The 26,391-nt window shown below is 31.7% G+C and overlaps 1 protein-coding gene and 1 long non-coding RNA gene across 2 annotated transcripts in view; one reads left to right on the top strand and one right to left on the bottom strand.

Annotated features, from left to right (window-relative positions):
• LOC127709670 (transmembrane protein 184B-like) overlaps nt 1-25,588 on the top strand; it is a 42,287-nt gene extending 16,699 nt beyond the window's left edge. Inside the window, exons 3-8 of the mRNA XM_052215302.1 lie at nt 9,474-9,639; nt 11,095-11,185; nt 14,880-14,955; nt 15,864-15,955; nt 17,090-17,259; nt 18,992-25,588. Of these exons, the coding sequence (XP_052071262.1) occupies nt 9,474-9,639; nt 11,095-11,185; nt 14,880-14,955; nt 15,864-15,955; nt 17,090-17,259; nt 18,992-19,545 (1,149 nt within the window). The 3' untranslated portion in view covers nt 19,546-25,588. The remainder of the gene's footprint in view (nt 1-9,473; nt 9,640-11,094; nt 11,186-14,879; nt 14,956-15,863; nt 15,956-17,089; nt 17,260-18,991) is intronic.
• Nucleotides 21,727-26,391, bottom strand: part of LOC127709684 (uncharacterized) — a 38,389-nt gene continuing 33,724 nt past the window's right edge. Inside the window, exon 2 of the long non-coding RNA XR_007985708.1 lies at nt 21,727-21,824. This is a non-coding gene — a long non-coding RNA (uncharacterized LOC127709684). The remainder of the gene's footprint in view (nt 21,825-26,391) is intronic.

Raw genomic sequence — 26,391 nt, 5'->3', positions numbered from 1 at the left:
CCAAATTTTAGGAATTAGGGGCCAAAAAAGGGGCAAAAAACAAGCATTTTTCTAGTTTCATGACAATAACTTGTGTGTAAGTGTATGGATCTTTCTGAAATTGTACTACAAGGTTCCATATCACAAAGGGAAAGCTGGGTTTGAGTTTGGGGGTAATTGCCCGAAACGTTTAGGAATTGGGGGCCAAAAAGGGGCCAAAAATAAGCATTTTTCTAGTTTCCAGACAATAACTTGTGTTCAAGTGTATGGATCTCTCAGAAATTGTACTGCAAGGTACCATACCACAAAGGGAAGGCTGGGATTGAGTTTGGGGGTGATGAATCATAATGGGGGTTCAAAAAATTTTGGGGGGGGGGATTTATTTTTTTTTCCTTTTTTTTCTTTTTTTCCTTTTTTGTTTCTTTTAAAATTTTCCATTTTAAGTTGGTTATTTCTGATTTATATTTAAAATCAAATAATAATGATATGGTAGGAGATACACACCAAACAGAATGTGTAAATTATTATATAATAAGTATTGTGCAATAGCAAGAAATTTTCAATTGCACAGTATTGCACAATAGCAAGAAATCTTCAATTGCACAGTATTGCGCAATAGCAAGAAATCTTCAATTGCACAGTATTGCGCAATAGCAAGAAATATCCAATAGCACAATATTGCGCAATAGCAAGAAATTGTCAATTGTACAGTATTGCGCAATAGCAAGAAATCTTTAATAGCACAGGATTGTGCAAAAGAAGATACTTCCTATAAATTGCTTATTTCTTGACCAATTTCAATGGGGTTTTGTTCTTGATTTCATGGGGTTCTTTAATATGCTGAATCTAACCGTGTATTTAGTTTTTGGATTTTGGGCCCCGTTTTTAAATTGGTCCACATTGAGGTCCAAAGGGTCCAAAATTAAACTTTGTTTGATTTCATCAAAAATTGAATTATTGGGGTTCTTTGATATGCCGAATCTAACTGTGTATTTAGATTCTTAAATTTTGGTTCCGTTTTCAAATTGGTCTACATTAAGGTCCAAAGGGTCCAAAATTAAACTTAGTTTGATTTTAACAAAAATTGAATTCTTAGGGTTCTTTGATATGCTGAATCTAAACATGTATTTAGATTTTTGATTATGGGCCCAGTTTTCAAGTTGGTCCAAATCGGGGTCCAAAATTAAACTTTGTTTGATTTCAACAAAAATTGAATATATGGGGTTCTTTGATATGCTGAATCTAACCATGTATTTAGATTTTTACTTTTTGGGCCCCGTTATCAACTTTGTCCACATTGAGGTCAAAATGGTCCAAAATTAAACTTTGTTTGATTTCATCAAAAATTGAATTATTGGGATTCTTTGATATGCCGAATCTAACCGTGTATTTAGATTCTTAATTTTTGGTTCCGTTTTCAAATTGGTCTACATTAAGGTCCAAAGGGTCCAAAATTAAACTTAGTTTGATTTTAACAAAAATTGAATTCTTAGGGTTCTTTGATATGCTGAATCTAAACATGTATTTAGATTTTTGATTATGGGCCCAGTTTTCAAGTTGGTCCAAATCGGGGTCCAAAATTAAACTTTGTTTGATTTCAACAAAAATTGAATATATGGGGTTCTTTGATATGCTGAATCTAACCATGTATTTAGATTTTTGATTTTTGGGCCCCGTTATCAACTTTGTCCACATTGAGGTCAAAAGGGTCCAAAATTAAACTTTGTTTGATTTCATCAAAAATTGAATTCTTGGGGTTCTTTGATATGCTGAATCTAACCATGTATTTAGATTTTGGATATTGGACCATAATAGGTGAATGTCCAATTTAAAATTTTTAAGTTCTTAGACCACATTCAATCTGTGTTAGAAACCTATGCTGTGTCAAATATTTAATCACAATCCAAATCCAAAGCTGTATCAAGCTTGAATGTTGTGTCCATACTTCCCCCAACTGTTCAGGGTTTGACCTCTGCGGTCGTATCAAGCTGCGCCCTGCGGAGCATTTTATTTTCCTTGTGATTCATTTGGGATACATTGTGACAGGTCAGTTGGGTTGGGCCCTGAAACTGAAATTGTAATTAAAAATATCCATAATGTGCATATGTTAATTCTTCATACTGGGGTAGGTTGGGCCCTAGATGGAATATCTTAGTTTTTGTCTCGCCTTGATTGAGTCAAAAAGCGAGACATAGGTATGCTGTTTCCGGCGGCTGCGACGGCGTCAACAATGTATTAGTTTGTGATTAGGTCTAGTTCATGGTGAACCACTAGTGGTAGGTCAATGATATTTGGTATGCAGTTGTGTTAGCATTGGCATATCTCATTACCATGGAGATTATTTGGCCCCGCCCCTCAGTCAAGGTCTATTGACTGAAACTTTTCATAGTTTACATGTATTAGTTTGTGATTAGGTCAATTTATGGGGAACCACTAGTAGTAGGTCAATGATATTTGGTATGCAGTTGTATAAGCATTGTCATATCTCATTTCCATGGAGATTATTTAGCTCCGCCCCCTTAGTCATGGTCTATAGACTTTGAAAATTTTGCTAAGTTAACATGTATACGTATTAGTTTGTGATTAGATCAGTTCAAGGGGAACCATTAGTGGTAGGCCAATGTTAATTGGTGTTCAGTTGTATAAGCATTAGCGCATCTTATTTCCATGGAGAATATTTGGCCCCGCCCCCTCAGTCATGGTCTATTGACTTTGAAACTTTTGCTTAGTTTACATGTATTAGTTTGTGATTAGATCAGTTTAAGATGAACTGCTAATGTTAAGTCAATGATATTTGGTATGCAAATGTATTGGCATTTGCAAGTATCGTTTCCATGGAGATTATATAGCCCCACCCCTGATCATGGTTCATTGACTTTGAAACTTTTACATAGTTTACAAGTTAATGTTTGTGTTTAGGTTTGTTTAAAGGGAACGACTTATAATAAGTCAATGGTATTTGGTATGCAGTTGTATAAGCATTGGCACATCTCATTCCATGGAGATTGTTTAGCCATGTACCTTCAGTCATGGTTCATAAATTTTGAATATTTGCATTACTTACATGTTAAAGTATTGCTATTTTAATTTCAACATTTGCATTATCAAAATTACAAAAAGGCGAGACATATCTCTGTGATAACAGTTTATTTTCCCGTAAAAGTGCTATTTAGTTAATGGCAAAACAAAAAGTCAGAGAAGAGGGGGGAGGGGGGAGTGGTAATGGTAATAATAGGATAGGTAGGTAGTATCTATGAAGGTAAACATTTTTATTTTGGACTGGAATACTGAACCACGTTGAGTAATATCTTCTGATTATCCAGCAGACCCTCAGGATACATGTACTTTTGTTTTTGAAGGTTATAAAATTAACTTCATTATCATGATTATCGCCTCATTTAACAAATTTTTACTTAATGATGTGAAGAAAAGGAAATTTATCACTATTAAATTGATGAATGAGAAAACAGACTTGACACAAGCATTGACAAGTACAATGTGTCTATAACCAGTAGGTACAAAATCAATACTGTGAGAAAATGGCAATTATTTCTGTATATATTTATTTGTTTGTTTTATAAAGTATTGGATTTGTTAGTCCAGAAAACCATGATGTCAGCTGATGTTATTTTTAGATTTTTACTTTTTTAGAGTCTTCATTGATGCAGAAAACTTTGAAGCAAATATTATCTGCAACACAATTATTTTTGGGGTTACGGATTTCACTTATTAATGGACAGGATCGAAAGTTTAAAACCATCTAATTAAATATGGTGATGTTGGGTGGGCGGGCAGGGAAAAGTGGTTACATAATTTGTGTAATCAACTCCTCCTACAGTTGTTAACCCAGATCCCTAAAACTTTACAGGAAGGAAGACTGCACATATATATGTTGAAGTTATGCACCTGTTATTATGGAATTGTTTGAAAAAATTTTACGTTTCATGTTTCAAATACTGTATTTAAATTTTGCCAACTGAGCTTTTCTTATCAATTGGTGTTAGTCATTGTCTAACTTAAAAATTACAAAAATCTTCTTTTCTTAAACTCCTGGTTGTGGGCCAGTAGGAACCAAACTAGACCACAATCGTTAAAAATAGGTTCCATGATCTTGCCTGCTACTGTAACCAACATTACGTCAGTGAGTCATCAGCTGACTCAAAGTTAAAATTAATGGGAATAAAACAAAAGTATTGTCCATAATTTTTAAATCCTTTATTGAAAGAGAAAATCTGACATGAACAGAAATGTTTAAATGACAAGATTTACCTTACATCCATTAGTAGAACTGTTGGACAACTTTATAGGAGTTATATATACTGCCCTTTAATGATGAATTTTACCAATTTTGTGCAACAAATGCATGAGAAAGAAATAATTTATACCACACAGAACAAAGTTCCATGGGGTATAATGTTTTTGACCTGTCTGTCAGTCCTGTTCTTGTCATCACAACTCCTCTGAAACCACACAATAGAATTTCATAAACTTTTTAGATAATAAGGACATATACTATGTAGATGTGCATATCAACAGGAAATTATGATTCAATTATTTTTCTAGGAGTTATGCCCCATTGAACTTAGAATTTTGACCTTAATATACTACTGCAAAAGTTTTGTCCCAATGCAACTCCTGAAATGATACGACAGAATTTCATGAAACTTTATAGATAATAAGGACAAAATATGTAGATGTGCATATCCACAAGAATTTTTTATTAGTTGTCTCAGACTTTTGTAGGAGTAATTAATGAGTCTTTGAACTTAAGAATCTGTTGAGATTTTGTTTGCCAAGTGACAATGTGGGGCCATGGGGTATGTGACTAATGTGAGCGCGCTCTCAAAGGTTCTTTAATTGAATTGTAAAACGATAACCTATATTACTACCAGTAAGACTTTCTTATAACAAACAGTGGAAAATTAACTGATCTTTATCAGTCGAAATTACATGTACTTTTACAGCTTAGCCTTGTTCTGTTTAATCCTCAAGAGTAATTTTCATTCTTAATTATGTGTTTATGAGGTTTTTATCGTGAGAAAAAGTAATTAACTTCATATGTCATAAATTAAAAAACTCCATTTGTCTTAATACAGTAACAGCAAATTATGGAGACACAGGTATAATTATAATTATATAATAACAAAAACTCATTAAATATGAATATTTCTGACAAATATAGATTGAACGTGTTTAAAGAAATGTACACTTTAGTCGTTAATCTTTATAAAAAGGCAGTAGTTTAGCTTATAATATGTATCGTCCTCACAACCTGATACAATCATGTGCTATGTGGAGATTAAAGTCGTATTCTCAATCATTTGCAAAAACTACAAGTTACTAGATCGTAAATATATAATAACAAAAACGTTTTAAATGTTAAACAAGTTTAAAGGCAGAAATAAACATGTTGTTGTCATTAAGCTTCATCAAACATTGTAAAAGGTGTTGGTTTAGCTTTTATGTATCGTTCCAACACAATCGTGCTCTGGTGAGATTTTAGATTTGAGACTTATATTCATTCATCTGAAAAATATACAAGTTTAACCTGAAAAAGCTGAATGACGTGATAAATATATAGTTTCTCTAAACCAACTAATTTTTGCGAGTGATTTATTTTCCGAGTAGAAAAATAACTCAAATTTGAATTGTTGCAAATATGTGAGACTTGGATTTTCTTTATTTAAATATGTAAAGAAAATAAGATCGCAAAAAAAATATTGCTGAAAATATAAAAAAAAGGAAATGTTGTATGATTGCCAAGTGGGCTAGAAAGAAATTAACGCCAAATAAAGTATGCGCGAAAATAAGTTGGTTTACAGTACTTTGGATAGATAATGTGGTATATGTCAATTAGACAGCAGCCCAAAGATTCAAATAATTAAAAGACATTTAGACACTCAGGTTTTCCCACAGATAATTGCTACAAAATTGGGCAAATACATTAAGTTTTTTCAGAAAATTTAAGTTTTATGTTCTTCCATGACTATTACAATTATCTGGAATTTGATATTAATGGACAAAGATAGCCAGTTTTACTGCTAAATGTCAGTGGTTCTCATAAGGCCCTCAAGCTTCCTGTACCAATTAAAACTTGACTGTCATATGAAATAGCCAAAATTGCTGATATTTGCATTAAACATCAACAAATAAACAGCTTGTAAGAAAGAAGAAGATGTGGCATGATTGCCAATAAGACAGCTATTCATCAGAGACCAAATGACCTAGAAGTCAGAAACTGTTAAGATCGTTGTACCATCTTCAACAATGAGCAAAGCATATATATATATCACATAGAAAGCTATAAAAAGCTGTAACATAAAAAAAAAATGTAAAACAGTTCAAACGAGAAAACCAATGTACTAATTAATGTTCAAAATAATAAACAAAAATCAAATATGATATACAGCAACAAAAGACAAACACTGAATTACAGGATTCTGACTTGGGATAGGTTTATATTCTTTGGAATTTGTTTTTGATCACTTGAAAAAAGGCATAGTACATTATGGAACTATTTTGAAGAAAATAGCCATGGTACTCACTTGCTTGGGAAACCTACTAAAATATCTGCTTACTCAAAAGTCTGAGCTCATTGGAAAATCCTGGCATTTATTTTTGCATTAGTTTAGACCAAGGGTCAGGGAACTGTCATATTTACCAGACATGACTGATTGTAATAAGCAAAGACTGCAATGGTACTCAGAAATTTAGATAAAAGAAGTAAATTAGCTGGCCATCTCATATTCATTGAAATCAATGTTTTTAATCACCATTTTGCACTAATTTTTTTGTATGAAATGTTTTTCCTGTAATTTAAACTGTTACTGGGTATTGTATAATAATCCAAAAGGCTTTCTGAGTTACTGTTTTAATGCCCCGGGGAGATGTTTAGACATTATGATATTTTACTCTGTCTAACTAGGTGTAATAATAAATTGGTTCAATAATACAAAATAACCAATCTCTTGAGATGTCTTTTGGTTATTCATTTAGTTGATGTCTCATTGCCTAGACCCAACGTCTTCTTTTACTCAGGCTTACATGAAATCACAATTTTTATAAACGTGATAAACAAGAAGCTGTATAAAGATAGTCTTGTTCTGTAGTGTAAATTGGAAAACATTGTCATGTTTGTAGCATCTATACTGTAATTATAAACATCAATCGATAAACATAATAAAAACATCAATAGAGATCCAGTAATTTGTCATATCATATATATATTGGGTATCTCTCTTAATTGTCATAGGATTGAAATACAGGAAATTAACAAGTTGGATGTCAGGTAGCTTTAATGAGAAAGTGGCTTAAATTAATGATATTGATATAGGACTGCATTATTCCCTCTGACCCTCAGATTCTAGTGATCTGTAATTCAGACAGTGGTTGTCTTTAGTTGCTGTTCATCATATTTGAATTTTGATTATTGTTTTTTAGATAATTCTGGCCATTAAGTGTTCTCCTTTGAATTGTTTTACATATGTCATTCCACAAGCCTTTGCTATGCAGTATGGGTTTTGCTCGTTGTTGAAGGCTATACAGTGACCTAAGCCCTTTAGTTTTAAACTTCTAAGTCATTTGGTCTCTGGTGGAGAGTTGTCTCATTGGCTATCATACCACATCTACTTATTCTAATATTATAATTCATTATACATGTAAATGTTGCATTTTCCTGAGAGAAAATGTAGCAGCACTTCTGTAGTCTATATTGCACACTAAGGAACTGTCCTTCAATAATAAATACACAACTTGTACTTTTCAAAGCTAGCAGAAATACTAGGTATATAAAATGTGTAGTAAATTAGGAAGTTTGAAAGTCTGCAAGCTTAACATGCTTAATGAGTTTTTTTCTGAAACCAGGTATATTCAGAATTTCCATAATGATGACATTACAATGTTTTTTTTTCTAAATGGGAAAAACTTGGCCCAGGTTAAACCTGTATGCTAACCAAATTTTAAGCACTAGTTTAAGTACAGTATTAAAGAAGAAAAATGGTCTGTTGTGGATTAATTTATTTTCATGGATTGAGGAAAAATAGTGTCCATTTTCACTGAACTAGTAAACAATTTTATTTAGGGGCCAGCTGAGGACCACCTCTGGGTGTGGGATTTTCACGCTGCGTTGACTGATGTGATGCTAAAATATGAAGATAAGAACAAGGATCCGGAAATCTAGTTCACAATTTCACTTCAGTTATTTTCAGGAGACATTCCTGTTCAACAAAAGTTGGGTTCCTCTTTTTTTAAAACCAGGAATCACAGCATAAATGAACTTGTAACGACTATTTCACTGCACAATCATTATCTAATCGATATTTGGAATTCATTTCTTTAAAGTTGGAAAAAAAGGATTAATGTATCAATAGTTTAAATAGTGACAAGAAATAGTCTATATAATTATATGCTGTATTGATATGGAGTTGAGAAGGACAGATAAGAACAGCTATTTTCCTGAATTCATAGAGATGTATAGCATTGATTAGATTCTGTATGGTTATTTCCCAGTGACAATCTCGTCAATTCATTTTATGTGTCTTCAGTACTTACAATATAATTTAAGGCTTCAACACGACAACAAAACAACCATGTTTTTTTCTATAGATTGTCTGATTTGGAATCTCTGTTATGTAGAAAGCATTAACGTGTCAAATCGTGTCAGATTAATCAGAGAATCATGCTCAGTAACATCATATTTTTCTTTTCTAATAATCGTAAAGATATACAGGGCGAAATAAGAACAATGACAAATGCTCTTTTCTCATCCTATGTTAATTAAGGGTTTGTTGAACTGAAATTAAGTTGTTTGCGTATATATGTACAAGTTTATCAACAAAAAATATAAGAAGGTTGAATCTTGCTAAGAAAATCGCTCTGATTTAGAAAAGTGTGTGATTTTCAGTGTCAATAATTTCTAGGAGATCCCCCCCCCCCTCCATAAAAAAAAAAAATTGTTTCCTTCCTTATTATATCACCATTTCTACAGGTAAACTGCAGCAGACTTAATGTCTGCATGTACAGACTGGCCTAATTTTTTAAAAGGGTACATTTAGTCTGTCAATTTAGGGAGCTATCATTTTGTGTATGCAATTAATTGTAAAATGTGAAAGAATTCCAATCACAAAAAAATTTCTTTGGTTTGAATGATTTTTTATAAGTTTGTAAGTATTCTTGTCTCAAAGAGCTATGACTATTGCAAATGTATTGTACATTTAAAGACTCATATGAATTTCTAATACATCAGTATTGACAGAGGTCATAGGCAGAGGTCAATATTGCTTCCAAAAGTCATTTGATCAACTTGATCAAGACACATACTCTCTTATAATGTCCAAATTTTAAATAACATTAAATAACCGGTTATGGTTTTATTTTTGGTGTTTTTCAACTCTTTAATTATGACCTTTCATGCAGATCAAATTCAGAAAAAATGCCTGAGATGAATTAATGATTGATATGTTAGGACAATATTGTAATTTTTTTTTTCTTTTCAGATATACCTGCATCTGCGGTATTACACATGTCCAAATGAACAACGTTGGATTATAAGGATTCTATTTATAGTACCAATTTACTCATTTGACTCATTCCTGAGTTTACTGTTTTTCAGTAATGACAATTATTACGTGTACTTTGACAGTATACGGGACTGTTATGAAGGTAAGGTACTAGATTCTGTGTATTTTGACAGTTATGCATGTACAGAGATATACTGCATATTATATAAGTTTTGCTTTTAGCATGTGTTCACAGTGGGCTGTCCACTTTTGCGTTAAGATATTTTGTATAAATGTCAAAATACAAATGCCAACATTCTCTTAGAAGTTTTTAAATAATCATGATAATAGAATCCAGGTTTATGTGAAATCTTGTTGTTGATATTTTAATTTGCCTGGCATATCACACAATCAGGCATATTGCAAGATCGAAAAAAAAAAGACCACATTCATTATCAAAGAATTATTATTCATTTGTGAGTAATTCTGGACATTCATTTTCTTGATGTATACCTCTCGTAGAAACACCATATTCAAAGTATTGTTATTAATTTGGTAGTATCTCCATTCAAATTACCTGATGAACCTCTCGTAGAAACACGACTGATTTTGTAATCAATAATCAGACAGGATGTGAATTAAACAATTGTAAATAATAATTTGTTTTAATTTTTTATACGACGGCAAAAAAAAATTCTATTTTAAGACTTTTATGATGTATTTAAATGGGTAGTTATGGTTGCAAACTCCTTTGGAAATTTGAATTGAGATTTTGACCATATTTTGAGGGGAAAGAATTTTTTTTTTTTTGGAAAAGGGGGGGGGGGGGTGAAAAAAAATTAAAAAATGGGGGGGGGAGAAATTGTGAGGGGGGACAATTTTTTCTCATTTCAGATTTCAGAAATAAAGAAAATTTCTTCAAATATTTTTTTTGCAATAAAAAGGCATGAAAGGGGAGGGTAATAAAAAAAAAAAATTTTTTTTGGGGGGGGGGTCAATTTGCAACAGCATAGTGTATTGCACAAAAGCAAAAAATTTAATATATAATAAAAAAATCATATAACCAATTCTAAGTTCTTTGACTACAGTTATTCTGTGTCAGAAACTTTTTATGTGTCAAATATTTAATTACAATCTAAATTCAGACCTGTATCAAGCACGAATATTGTGTCCATTTTTGCCCCAACTGTTCAGGGTTGGACCTCTGTGGTTGTATCCAGCTGCGCTTTGCGAAGCAATTTATCTTAAACTGACGTCACAATCCTCAAGTTTCTATACATGAAAAAGAGGTGTAAAATATCAAAGGAATAATCAAAACTCATACATGTACTTGTAAGTCAAAGAACAACCGTCAAAAAAAGGAAAAGCAAATAAAAAAGGTTGAAAAAAAACCTCTGAATACTATATAGAGAAAACTAGACAGAGCAACACGAGCCCAAACAAAGACCAGGGTGCTTTGGAAGAGTAAGCTGATCCTGCTCCAAATGTGGCACTCTTCATGTTGTCCTGTTGCTCATGAGAAGTATAAATGAAGTGGTAAATCTCATTTGGCTAGGTTACAATTACAAGATTTTGTACAAATTTGAATTATTTTTATGCCTTCATTGTTTGATTTCAGCCTTTGTCATCTACAGTTTCCTTAGCCTGTGTTTTGAATACCTTGGTGGAGAGAGCTCTATTATGTCAGAGATCAGGGGGAAACCTATAAAGTAAGTTATAAATACTTTGGAGGAGAGAGCTCTATTATGTTGGAGATCAGGGGGAAACCTATTAAGTAAGTTATAAATACCTTGGTGGAGAGAGCCCTATTATGTCAGAGATAAGAGGGAAACCTATAAAGTAAGTTATAAATACCTCGGTGGAGAGAGCTCTATTATGTCAGAGATAATAGGGAAATCTATAAAGTAAGTTATAAATACCTTGGTGGAGAGAGCCCTATTATGTCTAGAGATAAGAGGGAAACCTATAAAGTAAGTTATAAATACCTTGGTGAAGAGAGCCCTATTATGTCAGAGATAAGAGGGAAACCTATAAAGTAAGTTATAAATACCTTGGTGGAGAGAGCCCTATTATGTCAGAGATAAGAGGGAAACCTATAAAGTAAGTTATAAATACCTCGGTGGAGAGAGCTCTATTATGTCAGAGATAAGAGGGAAACCTATAAAGTAAGTTATAAATACCTCGGTGAAGAGAGCCCTATTATGTCAGAGATGAGAGGGAAACCTATAAAGTAAGTTATAAATACCTTGGTGGAGAGAGCCCTATTATGTCAGAGATAAGAGGGAAACCTATAAAGTAAGTTATAAATACCTTGGTGGAGAGAGCCCTATTATGTCAGAGATAAGAGGGAAACCAATAAAGTTAGTTATAAATACCTTGGTGAAGAGAACCCTATTATGTCAGAGATAAGAGGGAAACCTATAAAGTAAGTTATAAATACCTTGGTGAAGAGAGCCCTATTATGTCAGAGATGAGAGGGAAACCTATAAAGTAAGTTATAAATACCTTGATGGAGAGAGCCCTATTATGTCAGAGATAAGAGGGAAACCTATAAAGTAAGTTATAAATACCTTGGTGGAGAGAGCCCTATTATGTCAGAGATAAGAGGGAAACCTATAAAGTAAGTTATAAATACCTCGGTGGAGAGAGCTCTATTATGTCAGAGATAAGAGGGAAACCTATAAAGTATTTAGTAAGTTATAAATACTTTGGAGGAGAGAGCTCTATTATGTTGGAGATCAGGGGGAAACCTATTAAGTAACTGTAAGTTATAAATGCCTTGGTGTAGAGAGCCCTATTATGTCAGAGATAAGAGGGAAACCTATAAAGTTAGTTATAAATACCTTGGTGTAGAGAGCCCTATTATGTCAGAGATAAGAGGGAAACCTATAAAGTAAGTTATAAATACCTTGGTGGAGAGAGCCCTATTATGTCAGAGATAAGAGGGAAACCTATAAAGTAAGTTATAAATACCTTGGTGAAGAGAGCCCTATTATGTCACAGATAAGAGGGAAACCTATAAAGTAAGTTATAAATACCTTGGTGGAGAGAGCCCTATTATGTCAGAGATAAGAGGGAAACCTATAAAGTAAGTTATAAATACCTTGATGGAGAGAGCCCTATTATGTCAGAGATAAGAGGGAAACCTATAAAGTAAGTTATAAATACCTTGGTGGAGAGAGCTCTATTATGTCAGAGATAAGAGGGAAACCTATAAAGTAAAATAGAGATTCATGTAGTGTGATGACACAAACTTGTTAAATCTGTAGAATTCTGCATAAACTTGTATAGTGTAGAGGATGGGGGAGCTTAAACTAGTAGTAATGTGCAAGCTTTTGCTCTGTGATAACTCAGTGTTCAGTAAATTACAGCGAAACCAGGTGATTTTAGGTTATCTATATTACTAAATGAATAGAGTTGAAATTGGGTGTTGCGTTTTCTTCTTTCACATAAAATCAACGAATATTGTTTTATACCACAAAGAGGTAATGACCAGCGTAGTTTATTATGTGTTCATTTCAAGATCTTTTGGGTTGTATTTCGGGGTTAAAATCGGAAAAAAACCAGTTCGGATCGACCGTCCTTCACGACGTTCGGCTCTGAAATTTATGTGCCATCATCATTTCCGTGATTGCATGTCTGCCCAGCAAAATTAAATATTATTTCGTAGCAGAAACGGTAAATATTGACCTTACACTGAAACACTTTGTGATACACATTCCCTTGACGCTTTCAGCAATTTAACAACAGATTTTTACACGTCAAGAGCTTTTCCTTCCTGGGAACCGCATCAATTCAGCCAAATGTGCAGCTGTGTTACTGTCACCACTTATTGATAATGGTTATTTGTACTCTTCCACATTTAGAAGCACCAAAGAGGTCACCCAATAGAGGGTTGGTATAATGACACCACGTTCACATCCTGTATTAGGCACGGACCATTTGATTTTCCATGGGATGGGGCTGGGATTGTCATGCCCACCTGGGTTTTTTATCATTCAATGTTTTCCTTATGTGTTCAGTACTCAAAAGTTATTTCCTAAATTTTTTGGGGGATTGGTAAAACTGCTAGAAGTGCTAGACAGGTTATTTTTTTTACCAAATCAGGGTCAGGATATTTTTTTGTAAAAAATCCCAGTCAGTTTTCACTCTATATGTCACCAATTAAAGGTATTTATAAACACATATTATTTTGATCAGTGCAATGCATCCAGGGTATAACAATGACATATCCTATGATTAGATCACAAATGCCAATAGTTTCTGTCGGGAAGACTATTCTTTTGGGTGTCATATTGAGTGGTGGTATTTCGTCTGTGACACGCTTCAAAAAGATTTAAGATCTTAATATCGCCTTGCACCAAAACTATATATCCTCAAATTATGAACCAAAGTATATTTCGCGGGTATTTTCTAGTGATATATGATATGATAACCTGATTTGTGCTCCTTTCTTAAAATATACTGTAAATTCAGAAATTATTGTGTCCTTTTATTATTGTGATTTTTGAAAAATGAACAAAAAAGTGAGATTAATTATTGCGATTTTAGGAAAAATCTTCTTACAGATATATGTGTCAGATATCTGAATGCAAGTTCTTATTTTTGCCAAACTGACCCAGTTGCATTATTTGCATTAAGAAAAAACTATCAATAATTTCTGCATTTACAGTATTTAGTTTTAATACCAATAGGGGTATTTCAGTGTAAGTTAACATAACTAGCAGTGACTAAAAAAATTTCATCTGAGTGTTTATTAACAGAAATAGTTTATGTGTACTACAGTCAATCCGGCATAAATGCTCACTTTGTTTTAGTGGTCACCTGTCTCTAACGGTTACCCAATTTTCTCACAAAATCGTCATTTCAACTTTTAACAAACGTCATTCTAATGTTTTGAACTACATTTGTACCAATATAATTATGACAAAAAATAAGTGTGTTCAGTATCTTAGTCAGAATGAGAATTGAAACTTGTGTGCAACTGAGATCACACAATAGAAGGTGAATTCCTCAATTCCTCAAGTTTAACTCCTTTCAGTTTCCAGTGAAAACCGTATCACCGACTTATTTCTCCACAATTATTAACGTATTTCGTAAGTTTACTTCCAATTTACTACACCAGAATCTGCCATTTTTATTTCACTACTTGCAAGGACAATAACTCTACCAATTGTAAACCCAAAAACAATTTGCTGCAATCCAGGACACAGGCATTGTTCGAATCAGAATTTTTCAGATCCTCTATTGAAATGTCACCTCTCTGGAGCGGTGTCTTTTAATACTTCCCATTGACTGTATCTTGTATTTTAGTACCGGTATATCTTAGATTCAATTGCTTTTACTATACATGTTGCCACCAAGAAGATTAGTAATTTAATTATAATTTTTGTTATATTTCAGATCTAGTTGGTTTTACTGTACCTGTTGTTTGTCTGGAAGGCAGTACACCATTGGATTTCTCAGGTTTTGTAAACAGGTACACGCATATATAGGATGAAGGGTTTTGAAAAAAGTTATTGTTACTTTAAAAAATAGAAATAGTTTATGTTCATTTTTCTTCCGTTTATATTGTCTATGCCAGTCTTCTAAATTAGAAGCAGCAATAGTGTACCAATGTTTAAATCCATTAAGAGCTTAAAAAGATACAAATGAAGGTAAAAACCAAATTGAAGAAATAACATATTTGCTGTCTGCTCTGAAATATATAGATTATTAAGAAAAAAATCATCAAGTAGTACGTTTAAGATGTTTTGCTGAGATTTTTATCCAAATGTGCTAGTCTAAAACTCATTTTTTTAATTGTTTGCTATCAACAGATTATTGATAAAAGGGGAAACAACCCCAGAAATTACACAAATGTGATTTATTTCTTTTGTGGACAAAGATATAGGTGAAATAAAGACATGGCATTCCATAAATTTAACATTTCCCAGAAAAAATTGTTTGAAATTATTAAGAAATGTACAATAAATCAAATTTTCAAAAAGTTATTTATATGACGAAAAGAATATTTGGGGTATATATCAATGAGACAGCAACCAAACAACACAAAAAAAAATAAATAGACATCTATAGTTGAATGTTTTAAATTTTATGCCAAATTGACCCCGAATTTAAAAGATCACTGAATATGGACTTGCGATAGTTTGAGTGGGGCATATCATGGTGTTCTATCAATAAACAATTTTCTTTTTTGTTTATCCATATAAAATTAAGAAGATGTGGTATAATTGCCAATGAGACAAGTCTTTTCAGCATGCACTTATGAGTTTTAAATGTGAGCTGTAACATTTGTATAACAATTTGCAAATTGTATGAAAAATAAGCAAGTTTAAGATCATCAAATTAAGCTATTGTCAAACTCTTGTTTGTTTATTTCTTCAGGCCACACTACAGTTCTGTGTAATTAAACCTGTGATGGCTGTAATCACATTAGTACTTCAAGCCTTTAGTCTGTACAAAGATGGAAACTTCTCGTAAGTAATTATTTAAGGATTGAATTTGATTTATAGCTATTTTACAACTCTTATTTTTTTAAGCGTTTGATTTTATGATTTTCCAGATGGCCCAGCAACCAAAAATTTGATTTGAATACTTTAAAAAGATTTAAAAAATGAGACAATACTTTATTAAATGCTGTATTACCACCCCTAAAAAAAAACAACATTTGATTGAATTAGTCAGAATTAGTTTATAGAATTGTGTCCTTCTTTTGATAGTTGAGCCTCTTACTTCATATCTTCTTGACTACACTTTTATCATCTTTTGATAACCAGAAATAACATAAATTTTACCAAAAGTTTAATTCCTATTTAATAAAATACAGTAACCTACCAATAAGGGCTATTCCATTAAAATGTATGTGGGAGGGTAGGAAGGGAAGTTTAATTATTGAATGTGGGTCGTGGGTCTTTTTTTAGGTATGCGTCTATCCATTATGCAAAATTATCTAAAAAATGGTTCTTGGTTGTAGGGATATTTTGAAAGTCCCTTCCTACCCTCCCACATAAATTTTAATGGAATAGCCCTAAAGAAAACCAAGACAGGAATTGTGAATGCACACAAATGTCATAGTTCACTGAATATGCAACAAAACATTTTTAGAGTATATTTTCACCATTTAATATATATAAATAAATAGATTATAAAATTTTAAATTTTAAATCATATATCTAGTTGAATTGCCTCTGATGACTGATTTCTGATCATAAGGACATCACAATGATAGACATTACAGTTTCCCGTGAAATTACTTAAATTATTGTCTGTGATCACCATATATAGCATCAGAATCATTGTTTTTTATCACTTTATTTCACAGATTCAGTGATGACATTTATACATCATGCAGATGTAAGAATGTGTTGCTAGAGGACAAATGTAATGAATACTTTATCTTGAAGACTTAGGTGCAGATATTTTATACCTTCAAATCCTTTACTATGAACGCTTTAGAATATTTAAGAATATTGATACACAAGTTTCATGTAGAAAATCACCATCAGTTTGCCTGTGTTGCATCAGCATAAATTTCATGAACACTATACATGTATTTTTTAGATATACATCAGTTGCTGACCCAGATTCATTATGAACACTTTATTTTTCAGACCAGATTCAGGATATTTGTATGTGACCTTGATTTACAACACATCCATCAGTTTGGCGCTGTATGCCCTGTTCCTGTTTTACTTTGGTACCAAGGAGCTCTTGAGTCCTTACGAACCAATACTGAAATTCTGTACGATCAAATCTGTCATTTTCTTGTCATTCTGGCAAGGTTAGTATAAGACTTTAGTAGGCATTCTGGTTTAATTCTTGCAAAGTAAGTAGGCAATCAGATATCATTCTGACAATTTTAACATGCAGCTTAAGTAGGCAATCTGATTTCATTCTGGCAAAGTTAGCATGCAACTTTAGTAGGCAATATGTTTAATCCTGGCAAAGTTAATAGGCAACTTTAGTAGGTAATCTGGTTTAATCTTGGCAAAGTTAATTGGCAACTTTAGTAGGTAATCTGGTTTAATCCTGGCAAAGTTATTAGGCAACTTTAGTAGGTAATCTGGTTTAATCCTGGCAAAGTAAATAGGCAACTTTAGTAGGTAATCTGGTTTAATCCTGGCAAAGTTAATGGGCAACTTTAGTAGGTAATCATTGTAAAGTAAATAGGCATACATATTTCATCTTGCAAAGTTAGTAGGCAAGAGTAATTCAGTCTGGCAAAGTTGGTAGCAATCAGATTTCTTTCTGTCAATGATTGTAATGGCAACATCATGCAAGTAGAATATTTTTGTGTATGAATGTCTGTACTTGGTAATACTGAATAGACAGTGCCTGTTGATACTTTTTAAAAGATTCATTGGGTTGTAAAACATAAAGGATGTAGTGTTCTGATCATTCAATTTTTATAGTAAAGAGGTGTGATGACAGCTTTTGGACCCTCTTAACACATCATTTTGAATACAGGTCTAATTTATGTATTTTCAATTCCTTCTGATGAACCTTAAAAACTTATCTTTTAGATTTCATGTAGAACTAATTATAATTTTAATTAAATAATACTTTAATAAGATAAAAATGTTCCCTGAAACAAACAGTGTAGGGAAAACCGTAGTATTGGTCCTCCATAGGCGACAAAACAAACAAGGAATCTGATGTTCAGTAGTTGTCGTTTGTTGATGTGGTTCATAAGTGTTTCTTGTTTCTCGTTTTTTATATAGATTAGACCGTTGGTTTTCCCGTTTGAATGGTTTTACACTAGTAATTTTTGGGGCCCTTTATAGCTTGCTGTTCGGTGTGAGCCAAGGCTCCGTGTTGAAGACCTACTTTGACCTATAATGGTTTACTTTTATAAATTTTGACTTGGATGGAGGGTTGTCTCATTGGCACTCATACCACATCTTCTTATATCTAATCAATCCATCAATTTTAAGCTTATTACCAGCAAAAAAAGTTAACGTTTTGATTGATTTAGTCAGATTTGTGTTTCTTTCCATTAAAGACTGTAGGCAACATCATACAATTAGATTAACATCTGTTATAGAAAAATAAATTCCTATTGTTAGCAAGTTTGAATAGATCAGCCATTATTAATCATTAGTTTATGATAAAGAAAAAAATTAATAACAGGATTCATTAGAAATATAAGTGAGGTTGACAAAGCACACCAACCACAAACAACCTAGACTCTTCCAGGAAAAAAAGTTGTATAAACAACAATGAAGAATAACTGGTACTGACACAAAATGTAATGGAGTAACTACATGAAAACTGTCTTTTACCTATGTGGATAATATGTTTAAAAGTAGAACATACAATTAAAAGCCTGCACAGTCCAGATACCAGAAAGTTTGCTTCCTACTTGAACAAGGAAAAAAGATTGCACATAAACATGTATGTTATAAAGTTTTACCTAAAGTATTTTTAAGAAAAATGTCCATATTACATTCAATGAAATCAATAGTAAAACATTTATGAATCTTTAGTCACAAAGTTATTTTATTTTTGTACAGGTGTTGTTCTGGCTATCCTTGAGAAAGCACAAGTTATAAGTCCTATTTACTCTGACAATGGATTGTTAAAGGCAGGAGTGGGAACAGTGTCAGCAGGGTACCAGAATTTCTTCATCTGTATAGAGATGTTACTGGCTGCTGTGGCCCTCAGGTTAGCCTTCCCTCATTCTATATATAGTTCTGGTCCTACCTCCAGCCAAGGCAAAACAGTGTCACTTCAGAGCATTTCTAGTAGTCTGAAGGAAACAATGAATCCACGTGACATCATGCAGGATGCAATCCATAATTTTCATCCAAATTATTCACAATACACCCAACAGGGAAGTAAAATCCCACAAGAGGAAGAAGCAGCAGACGGATGGCCATATCGTGATCAGTACCAAAACAGGCCAACACAAAACGGTGTGTCGCCTGCCAATAATGTCATACAGACAAGACAACACAATCTGTCAACTACGACACCTGCCGGAGGTGTACATAGGGGACCACCACCCAACCGTAGGTCCCATAATGAAAAGACAACTCTTCTTTCATCTGATGACGAGTTCCAGTAAAGTACTGATGAAATGGTATCTTTAAATTAGTGAAGGACTGATTTGATGCAGAGATTTTATATGACAGCATTGTAAAATTATATGTTGAGGCTGAAATCTCAAAACAAAAAGAGTCTTATGTATTTATAGATTGAATATTTTTACAAAAAGACAGTCAGTTTTTTTGTGACATTAAAGAACAAAACTGTTCTAATTTTTTTTCTTCAAAATAACATACTATTTTTTGTTGTAGCTTTGCAAATTGTTATGTATATAATAGGAAACAAACCTTTGATTCATTTCATGAGTTATTTTACAGCAGAGTATAATTTCATCTATTTAAAAAAAATGTTATATAGTTTCATCTCAAAAGAAATTTGTACAATTGAATTACAAATGATAATTTCTGGGATAAAATTCAATAATTGTGTAAATGAAAAGAAAGGTCATTTTTATTTTATCCTACTTTTATTTGTGTTGATAAGTACATATACTCCTCGAGATCATTTGTCAGTATGTGCAGTCTAAGAGACTACCCTATTATGTTACGGCAAAATGACTTAAGTATGTAGGTAAAAGTAATATCTTTGGTTAGCTTGCTTGCTAGCTGAACCGTGAAGTCATTATTAGGTTAGGTATACTACCCTCCTTTAAGAGTAGACTAGTCTGACAGATAACCAATCTATCTGTCTGTAGGACTAAACTACTCCGAAAGGAGGGTAGTATAGTTAACCTTATATTGATTTCACGGTTCAACTAACAAGCAAGCTAGCCAAAGATATTACCTATACCTACACACTCAAGGCATTTTGCTGAAATTAGAGAGAAGGATTATTCATATCTATTTAATGAGGTTGCCATGATTACGACTGACCTTCTTTTCTGGTAAAAATATTGTGTTTTTTTATTAATTGTTACAGTTTATCTGACCAATATCGTATTAGAGTTTTTAATCAGCAGTTTTGCTGAAGTTTCTATTGTTTCTGTTAAATTTGTTCACAACCTTTATAGACATGGGACAATTTAGTGCTTGAAATATATTGTATACACACCTGTCTATCATTGAAGACTTAGTTGCTATGTTAATATAAATTATTTTGGGTTGCTGCCTCATGGATGTATACCCCAGCTTTTCCTCTATTCATCTTATTTGTTGAAAGATTTGTTTGAAGCACTTTTTAAAAACAAATTGTGTAATTTGTAATACAATGGCATGTCTGTTGGCTTATGAAGTAAATACAAGATAGAAAATTCATAATGTACAAGCCATTTTATCATTTTTAAGCAGATTGTCACAAATATTATTTTTATATTCATCAACCAATCATATATAAATAATCATGAATTTATTTTAGTTGCTATTAGAGATTATGTGTTTAGTCATTTAAAGCTTTTTTGATTTGCTAAGATTGTTGAACATCTGTATACGGGATATTTTTTTAAACCAAGCCATTTAAAGATCTTTTTTGGCATAGTTTTTATCTGTTTGCATAACTGTTCAATTAAACACTTATGAAATTCGTATATACTTTTATTAGTGTTAGGTTTTGTGAAATTACAATTCAAAATTCTTTTACACGAATTCTAGTCAGATTTGAGTTTTGTATGGGACAGTAGTTTTTACGGGAATATCTTCTTTTAGTCAGTTTCACGGTGAACAGAAATATCGTTTACCTTGAAATCAACATTTATTTAATCACATTTTATTGGTTTATAAAGTTTTTGTGATTTCTAACTAAATTATTTCATATAACAACCATGAAAGTTACACTTGAGAATGACAGGATTGAACTCAATTTAAAGCAGATAGATTTGTTTGATTATTGTCATATTTTAGTGTATTCGTCTTAAATAATAGATACACATGCACATGTATTTATAAAATTTTGAGATAAAGAAAATATCTATACACATTTCTAAATAAAAAACTGAATTAATAAACATTTAAATGGCTATTACATCAATTATTCCTTAAAAATCTATAATAGTTTTATTATGAAAGGTTGTAGGGTTATACATGTATATTAATTGTATAATATTGATTTTCTGTGCTATATTATGTATATATATATATGTGTAAGTATTGTTTGGAATAAAAAAAGAGGCATTGTGAAAAGAGTGCAATTTCTGAATTGTTCTATTTAAAACAGGGAGTATAGTATTAAATTTTTGTGCAATAATTATTTTGGCGTTTTTTGTTTGTTTGTTGTTTTGTTTATTTTGCACTTGTTTTTCATGTAAATGGGTATTTTTCACCAATTTTTTTGTGAAAAAATAAAAAAAAAGTGCACATTTCAGACCTTAAAATTATGTCCCTTGAAACCAGATGTTAATTTTATTTGTCCATGCACATATCTTCCCTTACCACTCTTTACACATACATTATACCCAGACAAAGCACTCTGAAATTTGACCACTTAAAGTCAGGGTTCATTTATACCTACAAAATATTTATGAATCCACAGTACATTATATACCCCCTTGAAAACAATGTTTTTGTGGGGTATATAGGAAACACCCATCCAATATAGTACATTTTCTATCCTCTTACCAAATATACTTGCAATATATGATATTCTGCGACTGTACAGATATTGTTTATGTATAATGTGATCATCATATCATTTATATGCTATATATTGTGTACATATGTATATGTAGTTTATATAGAATTATGTATGTTACTGAATAGGCTTTATAATAATGGGTATATGAAGTACGGTACCATAGATAGCAATCATGAGTTAAACAGCATTTGTGTATTTTTGAATGATCACCAGATTTTAATTTATCTTTTAATATTGTTAACATGTTGAAGGCATGTCCGTGTACAGGGGATGTAAAAATTGTAAAGGCTTTACAGTCTCCTTCAAGAAATACTACAAATTATAAACACATTTCCAGTGAAATATACTTCTCAAGTTGTAGTATTATCTTTGCAGAAAGTAGAAAAAGACATAATTGTAATTTTAATAATTTTCATCATGATCCTCTTTTTTGGCCACGTTTAAAATATTCTATAAGGAGGTAATTTTCACATTGTCAGATTGACATGTATCACATATGGCTGTTCTAGCTTTATATGATATATAAGATGATAGCACACAATATTTTTATTGATTTCATTTCCAAAAAATCACTCAATGTATGGTATATTTTAGATATTTTGGACCAATTGTCTCTGATTATTATAGTATTTGATGCCATCAGTTGAATAGTGACCTGATTCTTACATAGATTTATTCTCTCAGTAACCTAAATATTTTTCATGCAAGAAACTTTTACAGATATGAAACCTTTTTGTGAAATTGTTAGTCACACAAGTGGGTGGTGAAAACTCCTTTTTTGTTTAGCTTAGTTAGATTTATATGGCCAATTTTATCATGGTATATAGTAGTTATTAAAATTAGTAGTTTTTATTTTGCTTATTTACATATCTGTAATTTAATACTTAAGAAATATGTAGTACAATGGATACCATTAATTAATTAATGTTTGTATTAAAATCAGTAAAAATAGGTTAATATTTAAAATTTCTGAATATTCATAAAATAATTGTGATATTTTTAAGTCAGTTTACAGTTTTAGTCTTTGTACTTATTTTTTGGGAATTCCCTACAAATTTTATGTTGACATATCATGTGTTCTTTATTTATTAATCAGATAATTGTAAATTTATAGTAAAGCTTAGGTGGATCCTGTCATTTCTGCTTGCCCATCGTGGGCAGTTCACTCCTGCCTATTTAAATTCAATTTCATACTTTTTGTAAAAAATTCAATTAAAAACCTTCTAATTTCATTATTTCAATAATATCCAAAGTATGGTATGTTCAATTATTTTCTTGAAAGAAAAAGAAACACCATGTCCACTTCATAGGATGGATACAATTGTCCATCTAGAAGTGTTGTCCAGTCAGTCCCCTCAATTGTATGGGGAGAGGCAAGGTAGTGGAGTTAAAACAAATTTTCACACAATAACGCATTGAATTTCTAATCAAAGTTGTATGGGTTAGGGTCTTGGGCCCTACATAGGAATTGAAAGGCTTTACTGATTGATAGAAATAACTGCATATATATTATCAACAGATAATAAAGAAAATGATTGAAACAGATTTAATGGTTTACTTTTATAAATTTTGACTTGGATGGAGAGTTGTCTCATTGGCACTCATACCACATATTCTTATATCTATTTAATGTAAATATGAATAAAAAGATATGTGGGAAACACATACTAGTTCATTAGGCAGCAGCCAAACACAACCAAAAACACAAAAAGAAATTTTATACCAGTTTGCCCATTAGAATAGCATATGTTGCTGTCTCAGATGTTTATACCTATATTTTTATTTGTCCCCCGCGTAATGCAATGCGGGGGACATGGAAAAACCAGGCATTCATCCGATCTTGTTAGTGCTCTCACGTCTACAATTCTTGCCAGATTTTAATGAAACTTATATCATAGGTTTATATCAGCAATATCTTGAAAGAGTTCGAAATTCAGTCCCGATCAATTATTTTAAAAGAGTTATGCCCTTGGAAACATTAATTTTATGGAAAATTGCACAATGTGTACAATTCTTGTTTTTTTTTTCATACTACATAAAATAATCTATATAAATTAAGAATTTTGAAAACTAATTATAGAATATACTTTCAGCTGCATGAATGCATTTGAAATGGTATTCACATGTATTAGCATTCATGTATATTGTTGAAGGCTGTGTAATGTTGTCTTTCACGACCTAATTTGTTTAAAACTTTGTTGTAGGGTTTCTGTCATCAAATTGACATTTAACCAAAATAGATATATATATTTTATGACATAGTTGTGATATTTATTTAGAATAACACTTGTAAATAAGATTTTATTTGTGAAAGACTGTTTTAAGATACATGTACATGCATGGCTGGCAAGTTTTGTTTGCTTGAAATGAAAGCTCTCATCTGAAATTTTATGTGAATTGAACTGAATTTAGATTATATGGTACAATTTAATTTCATGTGAAACTCAAGTTTATTTTATATAAATTTATTATTTGAAATTCATGTGAGATTTGTTTAAAGGCTTTTTATACTGTGTAAGGGATTGCTTATAGTATGATTAAAAAATCAAATTTGAAACCATGAAATTTTTCAAACGAGCTTCATGCTTTAGCTTTCTTTTGAGATTCAATTCAACATTATTGCTTGTCAGAGCACTTGTATTTACATTGGTCTATGTACTTAAGAAAGATATTTTGTTAAGTTTTTTCTTTGTTTTTTTAGCCATTTGTTGTGTGTTTTAAACTTTTTCTGAAACTAACTAAGAAGTTTAAATGTTTGAAGAAAAATGTTAGGTAATAAGATAAAAAATTTAGATAAACACAACTAAATCATAATATACAAATAAATAATGGATGTTTGTAAAACTTCTCTTTTTTTGATTCAAAGTAAAATTTAGTAAATATTCTATCAAATGAATTGTGCTTGTATAAGTATATTGAAATTGATAATTATTGCGGAAAAATCATCAAATTACTAACATCTCCAAAAATAAAACTGATATATAATTTGATTAACAGTAAGCTTTTTCATTACTCTATGCGCAAGTTTAAGAAATATGTCTCTATGGTATGAAAAAAAAAATCATCATCGAAGAACATTATGGTGGGAGAGCGTTCAAGAGTACAATAAGATGAAACATACATCTTTTATTAATTAGCAAAATTTTCATTGTTAGAAATGTGCATTCTATTATAGATTAGTAAAGAAAAGAGCTGTTGGAAATCGATTTGTTTATCAAAATTATCTCCCTTTGCTAAATGTTAGATAAGATGTACTTAGTTTGTAAATAAGAAAACAAACATCTATTTTTATTTTTTCAGTATTTAAAATTAGCCATACTCAGTCTTAGATTAAATTAGTAGTGTATTGAGTGATAAGTTATACATCATTGTAAAATTTATAGCTATTTTTGTAGATCTCTTGTCGTTGTTAAATTAAGGAACAAAAGTGCCAATGTTGTATAAATGTTGTACTCTGATGACGTACTAATAAAAATTTCTATAAAGAAAACCTACAACTAGTTTTGTTTTTATTGCAGACTTGCTAACCATAGCTTTTGATACCTCATTCGAAGACTGGACGTATTATGGTATTCCAATGTCCGTCCCTCCATCCAATCGTCTGTCCTTCGTATGAAAAGTCAAATTTGCTTTAATCAATTATCTTATAACTTTAACACAACATTAGAATTGATGGCAGGAAGCACCCTTTTGATATTATTTTATTTTTGGCTTTCGTAATTCCAGAGCTACTGAACTTTGACCCTTAGAATTAAGACAAATTTTCACAAATAGTACACTTAATCCAATGTTCGTAAATTGATTTCCTCTAAACTTTACATTATTGTGGGAATGTAATAAAAGAAGCTCTCTTGTGAATTTTTGAATTTTTCAGTTTGACTTGTGGAACTTACTTTTCTATTTAAGGCAATTTTTCACAAATCACTTACTGATTCCGGTTTTCCTTCAAACTTTACAAAATTCTGAGGATTGATGAAAAAAGTAAAATAACAAAAATACTGAACTCCAAGGAAAATTCAAACAGAAAGTCCCTTAACAAATGGCAAAATCAAAAGCTCAAACACATCAAACGAATGGAAAACAACTGTCATATTCCTGACTTGGTCTTGACATTTCTTTATGTAGATAATGGTGGATTAAACCTGGTTTTATAGCTAAATCTCTCACTTGTATGATAGTCACATAAAATTAAATTGTATTGACAACAATGTGTGAGCACAGCCCCTTTTTATTCTTTTTATTTTTCTACGCCCGTTTACGGGACGTATTATGGTATACCTCTGTCCGTCTGTCCGTCCGT

This window comes from Mytilus californianus, unplaced genomic scaffold (genome assembly GCF_021869535.1).
Source record: "Mytilus californianus isolate M0D057914Y unplaced genomic scaffold, xbMytCali1.0.p SCAF_7, whole genome shotgun sequence".
NCBI classification, from domain to species: domain Eukaryota; kingdom Metazoa; phylum Mollusca; class Bivalvia; order Mytilida; family Mytilidae; genus Mytilus; species Mytilus californianus.
Note: the sequence above shows the minus strand (reverse complement) of the source record. Positions and strands in the feature narration are given on the sequence as shown.